The sequence below is a fragment of the Osmia bicornis genome, unplaced genomic scaffold (genome assembly GCF_907164935.1).
Source record: "Osmia bicornis bicornis unplaced genomic scaffold, iOsmBic2.1, whole genome shotgun sequence".
Lineage (NCBI taxonomy): Eukaryota > Metazoa > Arthropoda > Insecta > Hymenoptera > Megachilidae > Osmia > Osmia bicornis.
In genome coordinates, this window is record NW_025791458.1 from 272,554 (window position 1) to 298,281 (window position 25,728).

The 25,728-nt window shown below is 34.5% G+C and overlaps 2 protein-coding genes and 1 long non-coding RNA gene across 3 annotated transcripts; 2 read left to right on the forward strand and 1 right to left on the reverse strand.

The window, feature by feature from the left end:
* The first annotated feature begins 7,019 nt into the window (after positions 1–7,019).
* LOC114881104 (kinesin-like protein KLP2) lies at positions 7,020–11,733 on the forward strand. Its single transcript, XM_046289859.1, is given in 7 exon segments — positions 7,020–7,120; positions 9,335–9,490; positions 9,560–9,711; positions 9,796–9,924; positions 9,926–9,943; positions 10,020–11,241; positions 11,342–11,733. Coding segments are annotated over 5 exon segments (522 nt in total). The 5' UTR covers positions 7,020–7,120; positions 9,335–9,448; the 3' UTR covers positions 10,201–11,241; positions 11,342–11,733.
* Positions 11,734–14,255: 2,522 nt separating this feature from the next.
* On the reverse strand, positions 14,256–15,133 carry LOC114881102. Its single transcript, XR_003790210.2, has 5 exons — positions 15,040–15,133; positions 14,861–14,929; positions 14,703–14,778; positions 14,361–14,600; positions 14,256–14,295 (listed from the first exon to the last, which is right to left on the reverse strand). It is a non-coding gene; the product is annotated as an uncharacterized LOC114881102 (long non-coding RNA).
* A 1,203-nt stretch (positions 15,134–16,336) lies between these two features.
* LOC114881101 (putative U5 small nuclear ribonucleoprotein 200 kDa helicase) lies at positions 16,337–23,901 on the forward strand. Its single transcript, XM_029197743.2, has 6 exons — positions 16,337–16,603; positions 16,806–16,969; positions 17,044–17,563; positions 17,689–17,935; positions 18,018–18,345; positions 18,451–23,901. Exons 1-6 carry the CDS (start codon positions 16,559–16,561, stop codon positions 23,549–23,551), a joined length of 6,405 nt encoding a protein of 2,134 aa, XP_029053576.1. The 5' UTR covers positions 16,337–16,558; the 3' UTR covers positions 23,552–23,901.
* The last annotated feature ends 1,827 nt before the right edge of the window (positions 23,902–25,728 follow it).

Below are 25,728 nucleotides of genomic sequence, written 5' to 3' on the forward strand. Positions count from 1 at the left end.
GGCCCAGTCCTATTGCCTAACCGTTTATATCAAGAAACGAAGAAATGTTGTCCGAGCCGCAGCACGCCGTTGCATGCAACGAGGCAACGTCTGCCTATTCAGAAGGGTTCGGAACGGTGATACGATACGGGCGTTTGATACCGGTGGGTACCCGGCTTTACAGACAAAATGCGTGTTTTTTAAAATTGGGGTGCGCGACCTATTTTGATAAATATCTCGGAAACTATTAGAGATATGGCAGTGGTGTAAATAGCCAGGGATTCAGGTAGGTATAATACAATGTTGTCGTACTAATGAAATGTATTCATTTTTATATTTGAATTGAAAACTGCCGTCATAATGAGCTGGAAAAGAGCGCGATGTGCCCTGGTTTCAGGTAGGTGAGTCGTCCGTTCAGCTATTATGGTCAATTGTCTATATGTACCGCTGGTCTCAAAGCAATACCAGCAGACCTCGTATACGACTACATAAATGACCCTATTTATACTTCAAGAACTATATTAGTAACCACTCGTGTCGTTTTCAGAGTTAACCCTCGTGTGTATAACCAGGTACCTGCAGGTACCCATTTCTGTATTTTCACTTCTCCTACAAATTTGATATTCAAACTTCGCTCGTTCGTCATAGGGAATATTTCATATAAGTATATTACACGAAATATTTTACTTGAATATGTTACAAGAAATATGAATATTGTATGTAATAAAAATACTGCACGGATGTGAAGAAACTGAAAACCGTAGTCGTTATCTGATTGAGAAGCTGCGTTATTCGGAACGGATTGTCTCCGACATATATGAAATAAATAAATACATATTTATAAGAATGACTCTAATACAATTTTTAAACATTTGGCACTGTAGCTGAAGAAATATACAATATTTAACCAATTGCCTTGGCCTCTTAAGATAGAGAAAAGCAGGATTCGCTATGCTTATCCGGCTAGACCCTTTTGGACGATGTTTTGAGGCAGGTCATATGCATTCTGTCAGCACGTTTCCCCTTCTTAAAGAAGGGTCCTCCAAGTCGGGGTGTTATAAAAAGGGCGGTCACTACAAGTCAAGGTCAGTTTCCTGCGAGTTGTTGAAGTGTGTATTTCGCCTTGTGTGCAATATTACCTATTTGCAGTCTGTTGGATTTTCATTATTGAAATAGAGCATAAGTAAGTAAAGTGATTATTATTTCGTTGTTATTATTTTTTAATATATTTTCATTACTTTTTCAAACTAAATTATAGCTTTCTTACAGTCTGCTGTTTTACGGTTTTCCTATTACCTACTCTGTGCTGTACATTTTACACGTAGACGCAGTAATATACAAGAGGTAATATACAAAAATATCATCGTCACTTTGTAGTTTCAACATTATTAACACCTTTCTTTCAATCTCTTGCTTAATTAGTTTATATCAACCCAAGAATGTCAGGAAAAGTTAAACTCAATAAATATTACATGCGAGCAAACAGAGCTCTGCTTGCTTTATATAGTCGTTCACATCAGGAAACCTCTACAGCATCCACAGTAAGCTTAGAAAATCAGGATACACATAATTTTGTAGAGAACCCTTCTTTTTCCGAAAATGATTTTGCGTCTGTTGATTGTCCTACTGATTTTCAAAACGAAATTTTCGAACAAACGATCCGCTCCGAAGAAAGTACCGCGTTTAATACCTATAATACACTTGCCTCAGAAGAAACATTAGATGATAGTTTTCAATATTCGTTAGTGGAGTGGATTTTACAATATAACATTCCTCATTCCGCGGTAAATGATTTACTTTCCATTTTAAAAAAACCAGTTCCACAAAATTTACCTTCAGATCCCAGGACACTATTAAAAACAACAAGAAAAATAAATACAACGTCTGTTGAACCGGGACAGTATTACCATTTCGGATTAAAAAATAGTATTTTAAATCTCGTGAAAACCATAGATACGTCTTCTATTATTAACAATATAATTCAAATTAATATTAATATTGACGGATTGCCATTATGTAAAAGTTCAAGTAGCTAAGTTTATTCGATTTTATGTAACGTTGCAGGGCATCAAATTGTAGTAGATATGGTTGGTATTTATCATGATTATGAGAAACCCAAAGATATAAATAGTTTTTTAAATGATTTTGTGCAGGAGGCAATAGATGTCATTAATAACGGATTTTTAATAAATGGAAAATTACATCGTTTAAAAATTAAATCTTTCATATCTGATGTCCCTGCTAAAGCCTCAATTAAATGCGTGAAAGGGCATACAGGCTATTTTTCTTGCACCAAGTGTCAATCTGAAGGAGAATTCATAGAAAATAGAATATGTTTCCCTGATGTGACGAACATTCGCTTAAGAACCGACTTATGCGGTTTAGATTAAAATTGCATCAATTTTGGAACACATTCCGGGGATCGACATGATAGATAGCTTTCCGTTAGATTATATGCACCTTGTTTGTCTGGGCGTAACAAAGAAATTACTGGTTAATTTGTAGTGCTGTGGCAAACCTTCAATCAAAATATCTAATACCAAAGTATCAAACATATCTGACACCTTGATTGAACTCCGGAAATGTATTCCCATAGAATTTAATAGAAGACCTCGTTCCCTATATGAAGTGAAAAGGTGGAAAGCGACAGAATTTCGACAATTTTTATTTTACACTGGTCCAGTAGTTTTAATTCCCAATTTAAGTAGACACAAATATTTAAATTTTCTTTCGCTACACGTAGGATTAACTATATTAACAAATCCTAGGTATTTCGAACATATCGATTACGCGTCACAATTATTGGAACATTTTATTACAATATTTAAAGTACTATATGGATCTGAAAATGTATCTCACAATATTCACAATTTGTTGCACATCGCAGAAGATGTTAAGAGTCATGGACCAGTTGATGATTTTAGCAGTTTTCCGTTTGAAAACTTTTTACAGAGTATATTAAAATCTATTAGGAAAAAAGATAAACCTTTGCAACAAATAGTTAAAAGACATTTAGAAAAATGTAATCTCCTTAACACAGAAATAAGTCGAAACATAGAATACTCAATTATTAAAAATCAACATTTCGAAGGTCCATTAATAGAAAATATTTTTACGATTTTATTTGAAAAACTACCGATCCTAACAACTGCTGCAGTTTTCGCGACGGTAGTATCATTCTTATGCAAAATGTAATTGAAGTAAATAACGAATATAAATTAATAGGTCGAAAATTTTTAACTGCAACAGATTTTTATACACAACCATGTAAGTCGTCACTGCTGGATATATTTTTAGTAGAGCCACATTTAGGACCTTCTGAAATATTCGACTTCAGAGATATTAATTATAAATGTGTCAAGTTACAACATGCAGAAAAATTTGTCACTTTCCCCTTGCATCATTCCAATCGGTAATTCTCTGTCCATTTGTATTTATCTATATTCACAACTTAAAATTGCCTTTTTTGTTACCCTTATCATTTTAGTTCATTTTTTAATTTATCATTTAGTAGTTATTAGTACTCTTACAAGGAAAGGCACGGAAGTGTCCCCCTCCGATTTTGATGAAACCTCCGCTTGTATTACTATATGTATACGCGCTGCCCCTACCTTCCATCTCCTCCCACCACACTGCCAGTTTACGGCGCTCGGCCGATTTTAGCCATGTTTGGACCTTTTTTTAATGTATTTCAAAACATTGTAATGAAAAACCAAGATAGACGTTCTGTTGCCCTTTACTTGTAGTTTTTAAATCTGCTTTTAAAATTAAAATCGGATCATCCATATCGATAGCAGACATTATGCAATAAATCGCATGAAATTATTGAAATTGCGATAACGCAAAAACTATTATCTCACGGCATCAATTTTTTTACAAACTCAAACAGCATAATTATTATTACTGTTCCACCATGCCCCAGCTCTTCAAATTGAAAATTAACGGAGATATTAATTTAATAAACAAACGTCGAATTTTCTGGTTTTTCCGAATTTTCTCCGCCCGTAATTATCCGATCAGATCGAACGATAGCTCATTTTCTTCGTAATTTAATTATCTACAAAGTTTCTATTGATGGCATGAAGATTGCTCCGTTACTTTTTATTTTATAACTAAATTAACTAAAAAAATACGATTTCTGGGTGTAAATCGTTAATAAAAAATTTACCAATGCCATTTCTGAGTTACAAATATAGCACAATTGAACTAGTAAGTACCTTTTTTATGTTGGCGACGTACTTCCGCACGAAGATAACAGTCGCGAAGGTCATCGAGGGTACTGCGGATGTTCAAACGCGCGTAATCCATTAATTGAATGAGCTCGATGACTTCGAGCGCGCTGATATATCCTCGCATCTCGCGGGCCTCGGCAGAATCCACTTCCGCGATATCAAAAACACGGGGTTCTTCACGGGAAATCTTTCGCGAAATTCACAGGGAAGGGGGACAAAAGAGGATAAAAGAAGGTTATTAGGGGTTCTGTAAAGAAAGGGTACAATGGGAGAGGGAAACAAGTTACACCAAGGCACAACAAAATCAAATCAAATGCAAGAATAATAAAATCAGGACATAGTATTTCATAATCAGAAATCCAAAAAAAAGGGAAATAAAAATTGAAAAAATTTGAATTGAAAACGGGCTCGATAAAGTGCCCACGGTCGGCAAAAGGCACGGCCAGGGCCCTCAATATCGGCAAAGCGCGAGCAAAAACTTTTAAATTGGGGGGACACACACAAAAGAAATATATGTATGTATATTCGGCACAAATACTAATTTAATTTCATAAATGTCAATAATAACGGTTCGGTCGAAGGCGGCGTACGTTTCGGTTAAGAGAAAAATGTTTACCGTCCTCTGCGACGTTCGGGTATCAAATTTCCAAACATAACACCGCGTTCGACCGGCAGCAGATAGAAAAAAAACAGCAACAAGAAGCTCGGTACAGGCAACTTCTGCGTCGTACTTTCAAAATTGTGAAATTTTATAATTTTATTTCTCGGTACGAGGGTTCTAGAAAGTACGATCGCGAGAGCCTTTGAACTTGAAAAATTTTCCTGGCCCCACGTTTCGCGCCAGTCACTCGCTGTTGCAAATAAAGGAAAAGGGAAAATCGGGGATTAACAGGGGACGGGTTACGCGGCTCGACCGTTACACACATCGCGGGGGAGTTTCCAAGGACGATTTTCGGGGGAAAGGAGATCTCAGGGTAGGAAAGGTTCTCAAGAGAGTTCTTACGCGTTACGCGATCGAGGAAAAGATGCAAGGAAACTTTAAGGGGAGGATGGGGTTGTTGCGGGCGCGATACTCGGACGGAGAAGTCGCCATTACCGGGCTCAGATCTTTACAATTCGTCTAAGGCTAAGGTAATAAAAGGGGACTCACCCATGCGTCAGCACTCGTCGTACACTCACGCTTGCTCCCACACCTTCTATAACTCGCGGGGTTTTCACTTTCGCCCAAAATCACTCTATCAATCTTTCCAAAATCTCAATCTATTCACTTTTCTACAAAAAATCTCAATACACTGTCCACGGAGGCGTCGCTGCATCGACGCGTATTAGATATTTTACGCTTACTGTACGTTTCATTGCCACGGCAACGTAAAACAATGGACATCTGTCCACGAAGCGTCAATGTCGCGTTTTCGTCGTTGCATGCTTTCGTCACGAACCCCGGCGTACGACATAGATTGCAATCCTCATCAGTCGATATCTTTCTAAATAAAATGAAATAAACATTTTTCTGTTCTTTTACGCTTAGTGTACGCTTCGTGGAAAGAATATTACCGAGGACGTATCGTCACGTTAAATACGCTTTATTGACGAGTCTATGCAATGACGCTCCGTGGACAGTGGACCTAAGGCTAATTGCCGGCTCGTCGTCGCAGCAGCGGCGGCGAGACCGTCGCGAGGAATTTTTGAGGAAGGGATGGCGTGAGGAATTTGGGCCGTCTCTTGAATTCCAGGACCGATCTATAATCTATGATCGATGGGCCGGTAACCAGGATCGATGGGGCTGGCGGATGCTCGATGGTGGTGGCTGCGGGCTGGTAGTCTTCGGGCTCGGCGACAGATGGCTCTCGTAGCGCTCCTTTTGTGGCGGCCGTTGTCCATAAGGAAGATTGAAGATTATTCTCACCGCCAACTTTTTATAACTACGTTTATTGTTCATTTGTTATTTTAAACAAATCAGAATTACTTTTGTAACCATTCATTCTTCGTTGAGCCATTCAAACTAAAACACGTATCCACATTTATAACAACATTTTCAAATACATATTTTCATTATTTAAACTTTAACTGTTCATTTCGGTAATTATTGAGATTAGGTTACACCTCACCGATTTTGATGAAATTTAAATATGTTGTAAAATTAGACATTTTGAACAACTTTTTCCTATACATATAACCGCCGCTCGGCCTTAGTTTTCGAGATATTTTCGAAAAACTGTTGAAACTAACACATTGAATTCTGGCCATCCGTGTGTGTCCGTGACAACGTACGCATCAGTATGGGATCGCCGCTTTTCTACTGTTTTTGCAGGCAGCAGCACAGCGACCGACATCAATATATATATACATATATTACGGGTGGGCTTAAAAATTAAATGTAACTAATTTTCATGATTTTGAATCTCAGTATGTGTGTCTGGTCGCCGTCAGGCGACCTAACCTAACTTAATTCACTGAATAGGAAGAGTATATTGGGTTAGGTTAGGCTATATTAAATTCCCAAATGCCATCATAGCTACGATACATTGAAATCATGAATGCAGAAGTACACAAGGTATATATTGCTCATTGGTCGCCGTGCTGTTGCCTGCAGAAACAGTAGAAAAGCGGCGATCCCAACTACATAATGCGTACGTTGTCACGGACACACACGGATGGCCAGAATTCAATGTGTTAGTTTCAACAGTTTTTTGAAAATATCTCGAAAACTAAGGCCGAGCGGCGGTTATATGTATAGGAAAAAGTTGTCCAAAATATTGAGTTTTACAATATATTTAAATTTCATCAAAATCGGTGAGGTGTAACCTAATCTCAATAATTACCTTCATTTCATACATGGAATAAATCTTCCATACTTTTGTGGCGACTTATAGAGTAGCAACTTTACCGACGCGGAAAGTGCATTTCCGGTAAGTTTGCACAAGATGCAAAAATTAGTAATAAGAATTTACAGTTAGTGCACTCTGCAATAAGCAATTTAAAACCATTATTGTGTTGACTTTTTTTCTCGACGGGTTAGGCAGAATAATCTCGCGTGAGTGTGTAGCCAACGCTACACTTTTCTGCCATTGCTTAGGCTGGGTGGACTGTGGTTTTCGGTCCCTCGTTGCTCCCTTCCTTGGAAGGGATTTGAAGGGCTGTTGCCGGCCTCGAAGCTTCTCTTGAGGGTGGCAGCTTGTTGGGGATTCTTCCGTCGCCTCCATCGGCCCGGTACCGGCGGGTGAAAAAAGGGAATAAGGCGAAGGGAAGGGTTTGTCGTGGGTTGAGGTGCGTGGGGGAGCGCGACGATTGTAATGCCGGCAGTACACGCTCGCCGAGGCGACCCGAGACCAGGCGAGTACGAGAATGTACTTGATGGTCTCGCCTCGCCTCGTGCCCTCTCGCCTCGTGCTCGGAGCGCTCGGCCTAGACGCGAGCTTCCAGGGCGAAGGAAACGAAGCCGACACTAGGAGTACACGTGTAGCCCTCGCGAGAGTGTACACTGAGTTGCAATGAACTTGTCGCAGTGAAGTTGGCTCCAGATTTACTGACACATTCACGCCGCGTCGGTGAGACGATGGGCGAGATCGACTCACCGACGCGGCGTGAATGTGTCAGTAAATCTGGAGCCAACTTCACTGCGACAAGTTCATTGCAACTCAGTGTACACGGTGCTCTCGGATCTCGGGTCTCGGGACTCTCGTCTCGGGAGATCTCGCGTTCGAATCGCCTCGGCGAGCGTGTACTGCCGGCATTACAGTATAAATGAAATTGAAATTATTTCATTAGGAAATAGAAGTTATTTCATACTTGTTAGTGCATTTCGAAGTCGGTTGTATTTTTTGTTAAAAATTATTTTACGATGAAATAATATTGTTGGACACAAACAATAGAATGATTGAAGTCCTCAAAAATGTGAATGCGGAAAATTCAATAAAGAGAGCTTTAATACTTCCAGGAAGCGTACAAAATTATGTACTTACTTATACTTAGATATAAATATTGATAGCTTCATTTCCATTAAAACTAAAAAAATTCTTTAATAAGTACAATATACTTGCAGAGTTCTTAGAAAAGGACCCTTCATTACAGAAAAATAATACATCATATCAAAAAGGTTTACAAATTGCAACACATTTAAAAGGGATAAATGATACTGCTGAACATGGTGTTAAACTTATATCTGAATATAATAATCTGTTGACCAAAAATGAGGAAGAAAAACAATACATTTTACAAATAATTGAAGATTATAGAAGACTTTATCGTAATGTAAACCAATGTACCTTAACACAGAATATACATATATTAAAAAAATGCATAGAATTTAATAATATAATAGGCTAATTTATTCAGTATATAAGCTATATTTAGATTAAATTTCAATAAAAATACTTTATAATTGTATAAAAAAATTCATTTATAAGTGCAAATGCTATCAAGATTATTATATAATAATGGTCACAGCTTTTATGCAAATCGTATACAATTACATACATAAGCGACACTGGTGTCGCTACAAACACATATAAATGATATCGGTGAGATCATATGTCTATGGGTAAGATACACACACACTTCCTACACAGGGTGGCCGCCGAGGTATCCGAGATACTTCGTACATGAATTCTATGACTTTTAAGCAAAAATGATTCTATTCACTTTTTCCGAATTCCCAACGGTTCTTGAAATATCGAGGTTTAAAGTTGCCAGGTCGTATGGGTAATTGCTAAAGAGTAAATTACATTATTGCGACTAGAGGACTTAGAAAAAAGTGTGGTTTATTTTAATAAGAGCGTAATTAAATTCATTTTTATTTTGTTTTTAACGCCTTTAGAATTTACCTTTCCTATATGCTGGCATTGTGATTGAAATTTAAGAATTGTCTTATAACATCAAATTTGAGCGATACGCGAGACAGACGCGCCAAGGTCACTGAAAAGGGGTATCGCTTGACTCAACGTTTAGTGCATTAACATATGGGGAAACTTTGACAGCGTTTTTCTACGGGAACGGTTGATTTCCGGCATATGGTTCCTTTCAGACTTTTTATCCTCTCGACGAGCATTATACGATAAGCCAATAAAAAATTTAACCTTGAAATTAGGAGTCAAGGTCAATTTTGTGATCACTTTTTTTGACAGATCTCCACCGATCCAGGGATGTAGAATCACTCCACGTGGTCCGTGACACTTCGTTTTTTACACCCTGTAAAAACCTCCCTTTTTTTACACCCTGGTACAGGGAAAACATTTACCATGGAAGAAACCCATAGTGATCCAAATTTACTTTGGCAGAGCGTAAGTTTTATACTTTGTTACATGATATAAAGCTTATGTTAATAAAATGATATCCATCTTACATTATAGGATTCATCTGCTGGTATGATTCCGCGTTCTTTAAGTCATTTATTTGACAAATTGGATTTATTAGACTACACAATTAGAGTTGGTTTTCTAGAACTTTATAATGAAGACTTATTTAATCTTTTATCACCTAACGATGATGGATATAAAATAAGGTATATAAAGGCAATTGTTTAGGTGTAGATTAATAAGTATCTTATCAAGATTGTACAGTTTCCAATTAAATATTTCTTGTACAGATTATATGAAGATGCATCAAAGAAAGGTGCTGTAATCATTCATGGACTGGAAGAAGTAACAATCCATAACAAAAGTGAAGTTTATAAAATTCTAGAAAAGGGATCAGGAAGAAGACAAACTGCTGTAACTAATGAATAGTCAATCCAGGTGTGTGTTTCTCATTTTTTTATTATTGAAGTCGTATCTTTACATACTTTTGTATATTTTCATAATTTTATTGTAGCCGATCTCAAACTGTGTTTTCGATTACCGTACTAATGAAAGAAAATACATCCGATGGAAAAGAAGTATTAAAAACGGGAAAATTAAATTTAGTAAATCTAGCAGGGAATGAATACGTTGGAAGAACCAGTGCTGTTGAAAAGAAAGCAAGAGAAGCTGGTAGTGTTAATCCTGTTAAATAGTGTTAATAGTGTTAAAAGAGCACCTCACATACCTTACTGGTAATAAGAAATATTACTTTTATTGTTACATTATAAGAAAAATAATCTGTTACACTTTTTTCTTCCTTATAGAGAATTGAAACTGACAAGACTGCTACTAGAGTCACTCGGTGGTCGCATAAAAGCTTCTATTATTGCTACAATATCTCCTGCTGCAATTAATCTTGACGAAACACTCTCAACATTAGATTATGCGTATCGTGCAAAGAATATTACTAATCGTCCGGAAATAAATCAAAAACTTTCGAAGAAAGAATTCTTTAAACAGTATACAGTGGAAATTGAGAGATTACGAAATGATTTGGAAGCAACACGTGAAAAGAATGCCGGTTATGAGATACTCTTTATCTTCTGTATCCTGGCCTTCAACAATATAAGTATCATGAACACTAAAATGTTTTTCAAAGTCTAACTGATTGAACTGTTCCCATTCAAATGAATTATCTTCTATAGTACTACGCAGAATTTCTGCCAAATTCTCTTTTAATAGAACTTCCGCGTCATTGGTCGGACTTTCAGGCCAACAATTGATGCAAAAAGTAGCAAGCAGAAGATTAATGACATTAATCGGATTAATATTCACCATTACATGGTTGCACTGCTAGTAAATGACGGACGACGTTGCTTCTAACACTGTAGTACAACGAATTCCGCGCTCTTTTTATACTCTGGTAGAAAGTAAAAAATAAGAATGTTTTTGCACGCAGATATCATTTCTTGGTAAATGTTTTGTTCACTGACGTTTACATATTCCGTGTACCCAGTACTACAATTATCTGACTTCATTTAACATAAAGTGTTTGTGTGCAAAACAGTAAGATGTTATTCTGAAATTCAATCGTATTATCACGAATTGATATTTTATGCCCGTACAATATTTAGATATTTACAAACCGCAGCTTAAATTATATTAATTAAAATTAATTAATCTTCAACACAAGTGATTTCAACAATTATTTGTTATTTGCGTATATTATGAGTTGTTCTTTACCGCATAGATATGTGCGTATAAAGATATATATATATATGTTAAGTTAAATACATGATAATAATTCTGTTATCGTAATGTCTCCATGTCTCAATGCCAGCCTTTGTTAAATAGGTGAGACGTGGAATACAGCGAAAACAAGATCTGACTGTGATTAATAAATGCGTATCTTATAGAAATAGCCGCCCGTATGCCTATCCATGTACCATTGAGTTGCATTGAACTTGTCGCAGTGAAGTTGGCTACAAATCGGCTCACCAACGCTGCGTGAATGCGTTAGTGAATTTGTAGCCAACTTCACTGCGACAAGTTCAATGCAACTCATCGTACATATATGTATCTCGTGCGGCCGTATCCCGGCGGATTCGGGCGGTCTGAGTATTATATGAAAATTTACAAAACTGTAGGAGGCAAATCTATCATATTATATACCAATGGATTCAGAAAAAAATCTCGGTTCTTTTTTGTCATAATGTAAATTTTTGTATCTCTTAAAATAATGTAACAATAAATTTTTTTGTTATAAACAAAGCACTTTTTACAAAATTTGTGACCATATTTTGTTTTACCTCAAGAAACCATGAAACTTTTCCTTAAGAAGTTTTCTTATATCTGTGATAGTTTTCGAGATACCATTTTTCTGCTGAAACTTCAAGGGGTGGTTTTACCTCCTAAACTTGCGATTGGGCCGCTATAAAAAAATACGTATCTCTTATTATCACCTGCTTAATATATCCACCAAGTTTCATTGAAATCGGAGACGGGCAGTTCCGTATGGTTCCTTGTCAGTAGAATAAAGAAAGAGGAGAAAATAAATCATATTAAAGGGCTTCAAAAAACTATGCAAGATAAGAAAAAAAATAATGAATTTCTTCGTTATGTATTATTATCATTACTGTTATAGAAAATATACATATGTATAATGAACTTGAATTACAAACAATTGCTCAAATGAAAGAGTCGTACGAAGTTAAAGCTAAATTAGATAATGTTATGGGTGTTCTGAAATCTACGAACGAGATAAACAAAAATATCTATTAGAGAAATATGTTAATACAGAGTAGTCTTTGTTAAACCAAGTTGAAAATTTACTAAATGTTGCTGATACAGCAACATCAGATTCAAGTAAATTACACGATAAGATTGGCCGCAGAACGTTAAACAAGCGCAGCAAAAAGTAGATACGGATAAAGATAAAATTCTTTCATTGATTGATGTAAGTTTAAACCATCTTTGTAACAAGATATTAAAAAACAGCTTTCGGTAAATAGATTTTTTCTTTGTAGGATACGCAGAAAATTGTTATTTTTTATAGGTTCAACCCCTGCTAGGAAAGAATTTTCATATCTTCGTCAATTTGTTGCAACATCACCCCACGAATGAATTCTTCAGAGATTCAGACAAATTAGAAATCCGATCTTCTTAAAAACGCTACAGCTTCATCAAATACCGTACCCTCAACTTCGCTTACATTTTTAGTGATGTTATTCCCTTCTAACGTTGCAGTTTCGACTGCTTCGAATTGTTTTTTGAAAAATAATAAAAAAAAAAAAAACAATTGCAAGAAATGTTGTAATATCAATTAAGAATGTAAGAATAATATGCGTGATCATTTAAATATTTTTGAAACACTTACTACTGTCATACTCCATTCTTCTAAGACAGTTGCAACGTAAGGTATTAAGAATACAGGGAATGAGAGACATTAAGAATACATGGTATGATAGGTGTTCATAATTTTTACATAACTGAAGTAATCTTATCTTCCAATCGTCAATAAGCTCCAACTGAAATTCAAGGAACTGTAACCTTTGTAAATTTTATTTATTTTTCTATAATACTAAATTGGTTTGAACTTTACCAGATCCAAAATTTTCGACATTTTTTTTTTTTTAATCTATAGTTTTTGATGCGGAGAATCCAAAAATGCAGGTCTTAACTTTAGGAATCCAATGGTTAAAAAGTTATAAGCGTGTAAAAAGTTTGATATTTTTAGCGCAATTGCTACGTTACTGTGACGCCATATTGGCTTTTTGTCCAATGAACGGTGACGGGTTTAGTCAGGTTTATAAGTATGCGGACACCCTCTAAAACAGAATGTTCTATTTAAAAATAGACCAGATTAAATTTTTTGAGGAGCTGTAAAAAATTAATCTACTAGATGATGTGCCTGGTCGTTTTAAAAAATTACAATCGTGAAAAAAAATAGTGGAAGATAATTTTTGAACTTCAATATACGAGCCTATAATGAAAATTAGAAACATACATTTTGTAGATGTAAGCTATAGTGACTCGCGAAATTGATCGCACAGTATCAATATTCCTAGTTTCCTTAAAATACAGCTTTCTTAGAAATTTAAAATTATTGATTAAATACATTTCCAAAGATTTATAATTAGTCATTACATTTTGATTAAATAAATTGTATAACGATGGAAAGTATTTGATCAGTTTCGTGAGTTACTATATATGCATGCTGAAAATGTCAACGCGTCTAAAAATTATAAGCGATTGAAATTAGTGAAAATCGTGACCAGTTGCAAATAATTTTCACTAATTTCAATCGCTTATAACTGTTAGACGCGTTGACATTTTCAGCATGCATATAGCTTACTTATATCTACAAGATGTATGTTTTTAATTTTCATTACTGGCCCAAAAGAAACGATTATAGAAAGTACCTTTCCGTATTTTTATAATATATAAAACGACACCATCTAGTATATTAATTTTTATAGCTAATCAAAAAATCTGAAGTTATTTTGTCCAATTTTAAAAAGAGCATTCTGGTTTAGAAGGTGTCCGCATACTTATAAATGGAGTGTATGTACATCACGTTCTCCACTCCCCTGGTGCAGTCAGGTTTAACTATAAGAACAAAATTATATAATATTATACATACACTTCATGCAAGAAGTATTATTATGTATACTTAGTGTATTAATATCATGTTAATGGTTTTATATATTGTATATGTGAACTGAATACTTACAATCTTCTTCTTTTTCTTCTTTTCATTTGTATCCAGGTGTCTTGTCGCTCTATTTTAATAGAGGTAGCCTCTGACACTGTAATAAATATTTTCATTAACAATTATTTACATATGCTATAAAAAGTACATAAGAGTTATTACCAAGTAAGTTCAGTGTTGGAACTGCTGATGTTGTTAATCTTTTTCTCATGAAGTATTTTTCTTTAAAGTAGCTGCTACAAATCACCCGGAATTTCAGTTTTTAGGTGGAAGCATCGACTTTGGATTGTCACATACTTCCACCCACTGCGCCTCTTCTTATCCTTTCTCTCTTGGGGGAAGGAGAACATCCTGCTGTTTTCGTTAATACACCCTCTGATGCTGCATATTTTCTTTCTCTTTCTTTAAAGATACATTTTAATAATTAAAATTAAATATATTACTAAAACAGCAATGTATACAGTTAATGTTTTCAGTAACAATTTAAAAAAATTCTGTACTTACTTAATTTCTATCTTCTCCTCATGTTGCTGCATCTCATCAGCAGAAGTTATTGAAAAACCTATAAACCTAGAAAAAACTTAAAAAAATATTTTTATATAATAATAATAGTCATAATAATAATAACAATAGTAATAATTATAATAATGGAATTCACGAACCTGGAAATTCAGTCACCCACGCTGCCGCCATGTACAACCACATGAAGTACGGAGGTAGGGAGAGAAGCACTGCATGAATTGATAAAAATGATTTAAACGGTGTTCATTCCAAGAAGTTGGAATTTCCTTCTCGGTTAAAACAGTTTAATAATATTATAGTAAAATTAAAAACCATGTACCTCAATTACATTGCTGGTATTTGAAGAGATCAAATTCATTTTTTTCAAGTCCGATAAAAGTTGTTGCAACAATTCAATCTTCTTTACAAGTCAGGTCTGCTGAGATTGCAAACACTTAATCCTTCTATCCTTCTTTTTGCAAGATTCTCTGAGTAGACGAACGGACGCTTTCAATCTTTTTGGAGTCATTTTATCCAACATATTCTCAGAGATATCACCAGGATATCTGATTCTCTTTCTTGGAGTAGAAGGTGTCTCCAATGAAGGCAGGATAACCGAATTATTTTCCGTCAATGCTGGCATTTCAAACGATTGTTCTTGGAGGCTAACTGCAGGATAGTTGTGAGTTGACATCATTTCCAGTCTAAGCATACAAAAAACATTATATATTTAGTTTGTTTCGTTATTTTCAAGGTGCATACAGACATGCAACAAAATAGCAAACCAAACGTCATCGTGAACAAATTTCTGGCTCTCAATGATCTGCTTTGTTGCAAGTCTATGTGCAGCGTATGTCATACTGCACATAGGAATAGGACAATATATGGAAATGTATAAATAAATATGCAAGCATATTACCAATTATTTAATTATATTTCGTTATGTTTGACTTTTGTTTTCCATACCTTTCATTGTTTGCGTGAGGGAATATCGTTGGAACCGAGTTAGGTTTAACAATAAGACGTAAAGACAATAAGCCTGCCTTTATCAAACAATTTTTATCAAAATGTTCTGCACATATCGATGCCAGTTTTAGCAAGCTTAAAGCACTCTTCTGGCTATCCAAAGTGATTAAAGCTTGCATCTATTTTTCTCGAAGTTGAAGATTGCTTGGACACCTGAAAAATATAAATGTTTATTTTTACTTTACGGTACGGTTAAATGGTTAACGATTAAAGACAGTAATCACGTTGATTAAAAAGAATAATGTATACAAATTAAATATGAATGTAAGGCTGAAAACCTTTGAAATTGTATAATAGATAATAAGTACTACAAGACAAAATGGTTTTTGAGGTTAGGTAAATACAAATTTATAACTTATATACATATGTATATGTACATACATACATATAATGGTACCAATTTAGAATCATTTGCTCCGTTTCCCTTATACTGATATGTATACAGTAGTTATTACACAATTCGGCAAAACAATAACAAACTATAGTATATACATATATTTTTCTGACTCTGGCCACTTATGCGACCCATGCGACCTAGCTCCACCACCGGTCATGGAACACATAATCGCACTAGCGCTTTGAAAACTTACCTTAAGTTGAAAATACTGAGCAGGTTGTATAACAGTGTTAAAAATGTTTACGGCAGTTACGTCTGAAATACAATAAACGTTGATTTAAGTAAATTCTGTTTGTATGCATTAGATTTCTAAGTTTGATAGAAAAATAATGTGTGTAATTAATTAATACTTTATATAAAATAAGTGAAAACGTAAATAGTGTATACGTAACGTAACCAAGAAGTGTTCCGCGTTTTTGTGAAATAGAAAACAAGGATGGCGGATGCTGCAGCAAGACAGTTACAATACGAATATAAAGCGGTTAGTATTCTTATTAATTAACATAAAAACATTATAATAGATTACAAAGTATCTTACGTTTATATTTTTATTATTTTGTTTTTATTTATATTAATTCGCTTGGATTACAATAATCTAATACATAACGAAGAGGTTATGTATATAAAAATAAGAAAATATATATACTTATTTAATTGTATTTTTTAAATATTTGTGATTGCAGAATTCTAATCTTGTTTTACAAGCTGACGTTCGCTTAATAGAAAGACGTAGCAGAGATGAAGCTACTGGTGAGGTTATGTCCCTTGTTGGAAAACTTGATGGAACACGAATGGGTGATAGAGCGCAACGTACTAAACCAGGAAAAGCAGAAGAACGAAAAGTCAAGTAAGCACAGTATTTTTAATAATAATTCTGTTCACTTTAATGAAATATAAATTTTAATTTTTCATTTTCTTTAGGCGTCAGAAACGAGATGAAGCGCAATATGACTTTGCACGAATGAAAGGTGCAACACTACTTTCAGAAGGTGTAGACGAAATGGTTGGAATTGTTTATCGTCCTAAAACTCAGGAAACACGACAGACTTATGAAGTGTTATTAAGTTTTATTCAAGAAGCCCTGGGAGATCAGCCAAGAGATATTCTTTGCGGAGCTGCTGATGAAGTGTTAGCAGTTTTGAAAAATGATCGTCTTAAAGAAAAAGAAAAGAAAAAGGAAACAGAACTATTACTGGGCACATTAGCGGAAGAAAGGTTTGCATTATTGGTTAATCTTGGGAAAAAGATAACAGATTTTGGAAGCGATGAGAAAGGCACTACAAATGAAGAAAACATTGATGAAACATATGGAATTAATGTACAGTTTGAAGAAAGTAGTGAAGAAGATGACGAAGATGTTTACGGAGAAGTTAGAGAAAATGATGACGAAGGCGATGAAGGCGAAGAAGCTAATGATGACCGAGCTATACATGCTGAAAATGTAAATATATATTATGTGGCGTTTTTTTTTTTTTTTTTTTTTCATTTCATTTTTAACTTGTAAAAATGTATAAAAATATTGATTGTAATTGTGTGTCATTAGCAAATTACTGTATTGTATTTCAGTTGGGTGGTGCAGAAGAAATGAAAAAAGAAAAACCATTGCACCCTTTAGATATAGATGCATATTGGTTACAAAGACGATTAAGCCGGATTTATGATGACGCAATGATTTCACAAGCAAGAGCTGCTGAGGTATTAGCAGTTTTAAAAGATGCTGGAGACGATCGTGATTGTGAAAACCAATTGGTACTTTTGTTAGGTTACGATTGTTTTGATTTTATCAAACAGCTCAAAAAATACAGGCATACAAGTAAGTAATGTTCATTAGAAAATGTAACTACTAATAGCATTTGAATATATATGATATAATGAAATATTTTTATCAATTACAGTTGCATATTGTACTATGTTGGCATCTTCACAATCTGAATCTGAGCGTCAAAAAATTCGAAATAAAATGAACGATGATCCTACATTGGCCAAAATTTTACGTCAATTGGATACCGGAAAAGGCGATGACGATGCTGATGAAACAATGGAAGCGAGAGCACAACGTAAAAGAAGAGAAGAGAATGAAGACACTGGAGGTCCAGGTGGCCAGGTACAAGGTACAAGAAATTTAATAGATTTGGAAGACTTGGTATTTGCACAAGGCAGTCACTTTATGGCAAACAAACGTTGTCAATTACCCGACGGAAGTTTTAGAAAACAGCGAAAAGGGTATGTATTACATTTATGACAGAATTACTAAAGAACTTATTTATGTTTATATTTTATATAAATGTATGTTGCTATATATATATATATATATATATATTTTTGTAGATACGAAGAAGTTCATGTTCCTGCATTGAAACCAAAACCATTTGCAGAAAATGAAAAACTTCATCCAATTGATCAATTACCAAAATATGTGCAGCCAGCTTTTGAAGGTTTTAAAACGTTAAATCGAATTCAAAGTCGTTTACACCAAGCTGCTTTAGAAAGTGATGAAAATTTGTTGCTATGTGCACCAACAGGTGCTGGTAAAACTAACGTTGCGCTTTTATGTATGATGCGCGAGATAGGAAAACATATAAATGCAGACGGAACAATTAACGCTGATGAATTTAAAATAATTTACGTTGCACCAATGCGTTCCTTGGTACAAGAAATGGTTGGAAATTTTAGTAAAAGATTATCTACATATAATTTAACTGTATCCGAATTGACTGGTGATCATCAGCTAACAAGGGAACAGATAGCTGCGACACAAGTTATTGTATGTACTCCCGAAAAGTGGGATATCATAACACGAAAAGGAGGCGAGAAAACTTTCACTTCATTAGTACGATTGATTATTATTGATGAAATCCATTTATTACATGACGAACGAGGTCCTGTTTTAGAAGCTTTAGTCGCAAGAACAATCAGAAATATTGAGACAACGCAAGAAGATGTAAGATTAATTGGCCTTTCAGCAACGTTGCCAAATTATCAAGATGTTGCAGCATTTTTACGCATAAAACCAGAGACGGGCTTATTTTATTTTGATAACAGCTTTAGACCTGTCGCTTTGGAGCAGCAATACATAGGTGTAACAGAAAAGAAAGCGCTAAAACGCTTTCAAGTAATGAATGAAATAGTATATGAAAAAACAATGGAACATGCTGGAAGAAATCAAGTTTTGGTTTTTGTACATTCGCGTAAAGAAACTGGGAAAACTGCACGGGCTATTAGGGATATGTGTTTAGAAAAAGACACATTAGGACAATTTCTCAGAGAAGGATCAGCGTCCATGGAAGTGTTACGAACAGAAGCTGAACAAGTTAAAAATCAAGAACTTAAAGATTTATTACCTTATGGGTTTGCAATTCATCATGCTGGTATGACAAGAGTAGACAGGACACTGGTTGAAGATCTTTTTGCTGATAGGCATATACAAGTTCTAGTATCCACAGCAACTTTAGCTTGGGGTGTTAACTTGCCAGCACATACAGTTATTATCAAAGGAACTCAGGTATACAATCCAGAAAAGGGTAGATGGGTTGAATTAAGCGCTCTAGATGTACTACAAATGTTGGGTAGAGCTGGACGTCCACAGTATGATACAAAAGGAGAAGGCATTCTTATTACAAATCATAGTGAATTGCAGTATTATTTGTCTCTTTTAAATCAACAGTTACCTATTGAATCGCAGTTAATTAGTAAAATGTCAGACATGTTAAACGCAGAAATTGTGTTGGGTACCATACAGAATATCAGAGATGCAGTTACTTGGTTGGGATATACTTATTTATATATTCGAATGCTTCGATGTCCAAACTTATATAGTATAAGTCATGATAAACTGAAAGAAGATCCATTGCTCGAATTACACAGAGCAGATCTTATTCATTCTGCTGCAGTGGGATTAGATCGCAGTGGTTTGATTAAATATGATCGAAAATCTGGAAATTTCCAAGCTACTGAATTGGGTCGAATAGCATCTCATTATTATTGTACACACGATACTATGTCTATATATAATCAACTCTTAAAACGTACTTTAAGCGAGATTGAACTGTTTCGAGTATTCTCATTGTCCAGTGAGTTTAAACATATAAATGTCAGAGAGGAAGAAAAATTGGAGTTACAAAAATTAATGGAAAGAGTACCAATTCCGGTGAAGGAAAGCATAGAGGAACCAAGTGCAAAAGTCAATGTGCTTTTACAAGCGTATATATCTCAGCTGAAACTTGAAGGATTCGCTCTTATGTCAGATATGGTATTTGTTACTCAATCTGCATCACGATTAATGAGAGCAATTTTTGAGATTGTTCTATTTCGTGGATGGGCACAGTTGGCAGATAAGTGTTTGTCCTTGTGTAAAATGATTGATCGCAGAATGTGGCAATCAATGTCACCTCTCAGACAGTTTAGAAAAATGCCAGAAGAGATTGTAAAAAAGATAGAGAAAAAGAATTTTCCTTGGGAAAGATTGTATGATTTAGGACCAAATGAAATTGGAGAATTAATTAGGGTACCTAAATTAGGTAAAACTATTCATAAATATATTCATCAATTCCCAAAATTGGAATTATCAACGCATATTCAACCAATTACACGTTCCACCTTAAGAGTAGAATTAACTATTACACCTGACTTCCAATGGGATGAGAAAGTACACGGTGCATCGGAAGCGTTTTGGATTTTAGTTGAAGATGTAGATTCTGAAGTGATACTTCACCATGAATACTTTTTATTAAAAGCTAAATATGCAACAGATGAACATTTGATTAAATTCTTCGTGCCTGTGTTTGAACCTCTGCCTCCACAATATTTTCTACGTGTTGTGTCGAATAGATGGATCGGGGCAGAAACTCAATTACCTGTTAGTTTTCGGCATTTAATATTACCAGAAAAGAATTTACCGCCAACTGAATTGCTCGATTTACAACCGCTTCCGATTACTGCTTTGCGGAATTCGAAATTTGAAAGTCTTTATGCAGATAAATTTCCACAATTCAATCCAATTCAAACACAGGTATTTAATGCTGTTTATAATTCAGATGACAATGTTTTTGTTGGAGCACCTACAGGTTCTGGAAAAACAACTATTGCAGAATTTGCAGTATTACGTTTACTTACCCAGAATCCGGAGGGTAGATGTGTATATATGGTTAGTAAAGAAGCATTAGCAGAATTAATTTACGTCGATTGGTCGATAAAGTTTAATCAACAATTGGGTAGAAAGGTGGTTCTTTTAACTGGCGAAACAGGAACAGATCTTAAATTGCTTGCAAAAGGGCAAATTATAATTACTACTGCAGATAAATGGGACGTCTTATCACGAAGGTGGAAGCAAAGAAAAAATGTACAAAATATTCAGCTTTTTATTGTTGATGAACTACAATTAATTGGTGGTGAAGAAGGTCCTGTACTAGAAGTAGCATGTTCAAGAGCACGATATATTTCTTCACAATTGGATAAACCAACGAGAATTATAGCATTATCAGCTTCGCTTGCAGATGCGAAAGATGCAGCTCAATGGTTGGGCGCACCCGCTGCTGCAACTTTCAACTTTCATCCATCGGTTAGACCTGTACCATTGGAATTGCACGTACAAGGAATAAATATTACTCATAATGCATCTAGGTTGGCTGCCATGGCTAAGCCGGTGTATAACGCAGTACTTAGATATGCATCTCATAAGCCTGTTATTGCTTTCGTACCCACGCGTCGTCAGGCCAGATTGACAGCGATAGATTTATTGACATTCACAGCAGCCGAAGGTCAACCTTCTCGATTCTTCCATGCAGAAGAAGCTGATATCAAGCCATTTTTAGATAGGATGACTGATAAAACGTTGAAGGAAACACTTTCACAAGGTGTTGCCTATCTCCACGAAGGATTATCTGCGGATGACCGTCGACTCGTTGAACAACTTTTTGATAGTGGTGCCATACAAATAGCAGTTGCAACAAGAGATCTTTGTTGGGGTTTATCGATTACCTCTCATCTTGTGATTGTTATGGATACTCAATGCTATAACGGGAAAACACATGCCTATGAAGATTATCCTATTACAGATGTTTTACAAATGGTAGCACGCGCTAATCGTCCGTTAGAAGATGATGATGCTAAATGCGTTCTTCTTTGTCAGAGTTCGAAGAAAGACTTCTTCAAAAAGTTCTTGAACGAGCCTTTACCTGTAGAAAGTCATTTGGATCATAGACTACACGACCATTTCAATGCTGAAATTGTAACTAAAACAATTGAGAATAAACAGGATGCCGTTGATTATCTTACATGGACATTTTTATACAGACGACTTACACAAAATCCAAATTATTATGGGCTGCAAGGGGTTACGCATAGACATCTATCAGATCATTTATCTGAATTGGTTGAAAGCACTTTAAGTGACCTTGAACAAGCAAAATGTGTTGCAGTGGAAGATGAAATGGACACTTTACCATTAAATCTTGGAATGATTGCAGCTTACTATTATATAAATTATGCAACAATTGAATTGTTTAGCCTTTCATTAAACAATAAAACTAAAATTAGAGGTTTATTAGAAATTATTTCAGCAGCAGCTGAGTATGAAACTGTTCCAGTTCGACAACGAGAAGAGAATCTGTTAAGAAGTTTAGCAGCAAGACTTCCGCATGCACCTCAAGCTCCAAGAATGGCTGACCCTCATGTAAAAGCACAGCTTCTATTACAAGCTCACTTATCAAGGATACAGCTTGGTCCTGAACTTCAAAAAGATACAGAATTGGTGTTAAGCAAAGCTATAAGATTGATACAAGCTTGTGTCGATGTTCTCAGTTCATCTGGCTGGTTAGCTCCTGCAGTAGCTGCTATGGAATTGGCACAAATGGTCACTCAAGCAATGTGGTCTAAAGACTCTTACCTGAAACAGTTGCCACATTTCAGTGCTGAAACTATAAAACGTTGCACAGATAAAGGAGTGGAAACAGTATTTGATGTAATGGAATTGGAAGATGACGATAGGAATCGTCTTTTACAATTATCTGAAGCACAAATGGCAGATGTTGCTAAATTCTGTAATCGGTATCCTAATATAGAAATGTCGTATGAAGTTCAAGATAAGGACAAGTTACGTAGTGGTGGTGCAGTCAATGTTATTGTTCAACTTGAAAGAGAAGACGAAGTTACAGGTCCAGTTGTTGCACCCTTCTTCCCACAGAAACGCGAGGAAGGTTGGTGGGTTGTCATTGGTGATCCGAAAACAAACTCCTTATTATCTATTAAGAGATTGACGTTACAACAGAAAGCAAAGGTCAAACTTGATTTTGTAGCACCTGCTCCTGGTCAGCATTCCTATACTTTATATTTTATGAGCGATGCTTATTTAGGATGCGATCAAGAATACAAATTTACTATTAACGTAGGAGAGTACGAATCAGATGTTAGTTCAGGATCTGAATCAGATTGAAGAAATTAAATAATTTTCATTAAATGCTATGTTGCATTTATTAAATAATTGTTCATTACTATTATTTCATTATAATTGTCCACCGCCACCCTGATTCTATATTGTAAAATATTTTAAATAATAATGTCCAAAGAATTATTAGTGGATAATAAAATGTTTAACTTTTATTAAAATGGAAGCATTAAATGCAAAAAAAAATATTTAGCATATATGAATTAAGAAGAACCACTTGTGAAACAGTTAATCCAATATCATTTTCTACATTCAATTTTAAATTTCTATATTGTAGCATTTAAGCATATGTAGTAGCACATTATAAATAAATAAATTAATTATTAAGTCTCTTTAAATTTATTATTAATTAATTGTTATTGTTACTGCCCTTACATTGAGTTAGGAATATATATACTTGACATTTTGAAATACATATTTCAAAATCAGATCAGATTTAAATTTATTTTGATACTTTTTCTTTTAAATTTAAATTATACGCTTAAAATTATGGATTAGATCAATCAAAAATAGATTATGTAAAGATTTAAAAAAAAAAAACAAAAGCGTGTTATTTTTTATCATTTTTCTAATTAAAAAAAATGTTCGGGACTTCAGAATCAGACAAAACTTTACTGCAGTGTTTGTCATCATTTCTTCAACATATTCTCAAAGCTTCACCACTGTACATTTTATACATTGTATATCGTTTTTAATATTTATTCATCTGAATAGTATTATGGACAATATTAGGATTTGACAAAAAAAATTGTTTTTCATTCCATTGTAGAGTTTAGCCACAATATAATTGCCACAATTTAGAGACACTTTACTATCTCAAAATTTAACAAGAAAACGTAAATAAAAATTAATCAATGTTCGATCGCCAATAATTGCTAGAATAAAAATTAAATTTTTTTCAATGAAAACTTCGGGTCATCTTCATCTTTCTTAAACGGCATCACACAACATTTTTTATGCGACATTACAGGTGAAATGAACAAATTCAATGGTAAAGGACAAATAGTTGCTGAAATTCTCCATCGCAGAGTATAGTATTTCGACAATTTAGCTGAATACAATTATGTTGACAGAATCAAAGAGCACATTGGCAATAGAAATCGAACAGATTTTGCTAACATTACCTGTTAGATTCAGTTAGATTGGAGGCAAGAAGAAAACAGTCTCCGTAGCATATTCTAATGCAGTAGTTTTTAAACTTTTTTGTCTGGCGGCACACTGAAATCATTTAACAAAATTCACGGCACCGTTATTATTATTATTATTATTATTATTATTATTACTATTCGCTTTTTACAGTTAGTAAAGATATGAAGGCGTTTATTAATATTTGGCTTTTTACATATAAACAATTCAAAATTTCGCGACATTCAATTTGAGAACCCCTGCTTTAATGGCAGAGGCAGTAAAAACCGAATAGTACTGCAATCTCAGCCATTTAAATTTTAAGTACAAGAGCATATGTATTGCAATATGTAAACGTGAAGACATGCGAGGGAAATTGGTTAGGTTAAAATGTAAAGATATAAAGAAATTTCAACCTTACGATTTTATGGTTAATTTTATTTTTTATTTGTTATAACTATTATAATTTTATTCTGTGAACACTCATTAAAATGAAAGATAGATAAATACAATTTGATTCTTCTGCTGTTGCAGCTGGTCCACGCTTGAATATATTGAATCTATGATGTTGAATATTTTACCTTCCTATAATATAAGAAGGAAATAAAACTATAATTTAGTAATTATCATAATACAGTAAAAAATGTTAAGCTTGCTACAAACTATCTTTTTTGTATAATTATTCTGTACTTTCGTGTCGTTGCTTTGTAATGGCTAATAACTGATCTTTCTTTTTAATGAAACTTCTACTAGCGTATTTATGACATTTTTTCTATTAAAACAAGATCAAACACGACATAATTTGAATTATACATAGTTGCTTACTTATTGTACTTATTTGCATTATGTTTTAAGTAAATAAGTAAATATAATGCAAATTATATCGTGTTTGGTTTTATTTTAATCAAAAGAACCTTACAATTACATTGGTAAAAGTATCGTTTAGTAAAAATTAAAGAAAAAAGTTATTGTTGAATTAATATTGTCTGACACAAATGTTTTCTCGGGCCCTTTAATTTTCGGACCTTTTTCTCTTTCGC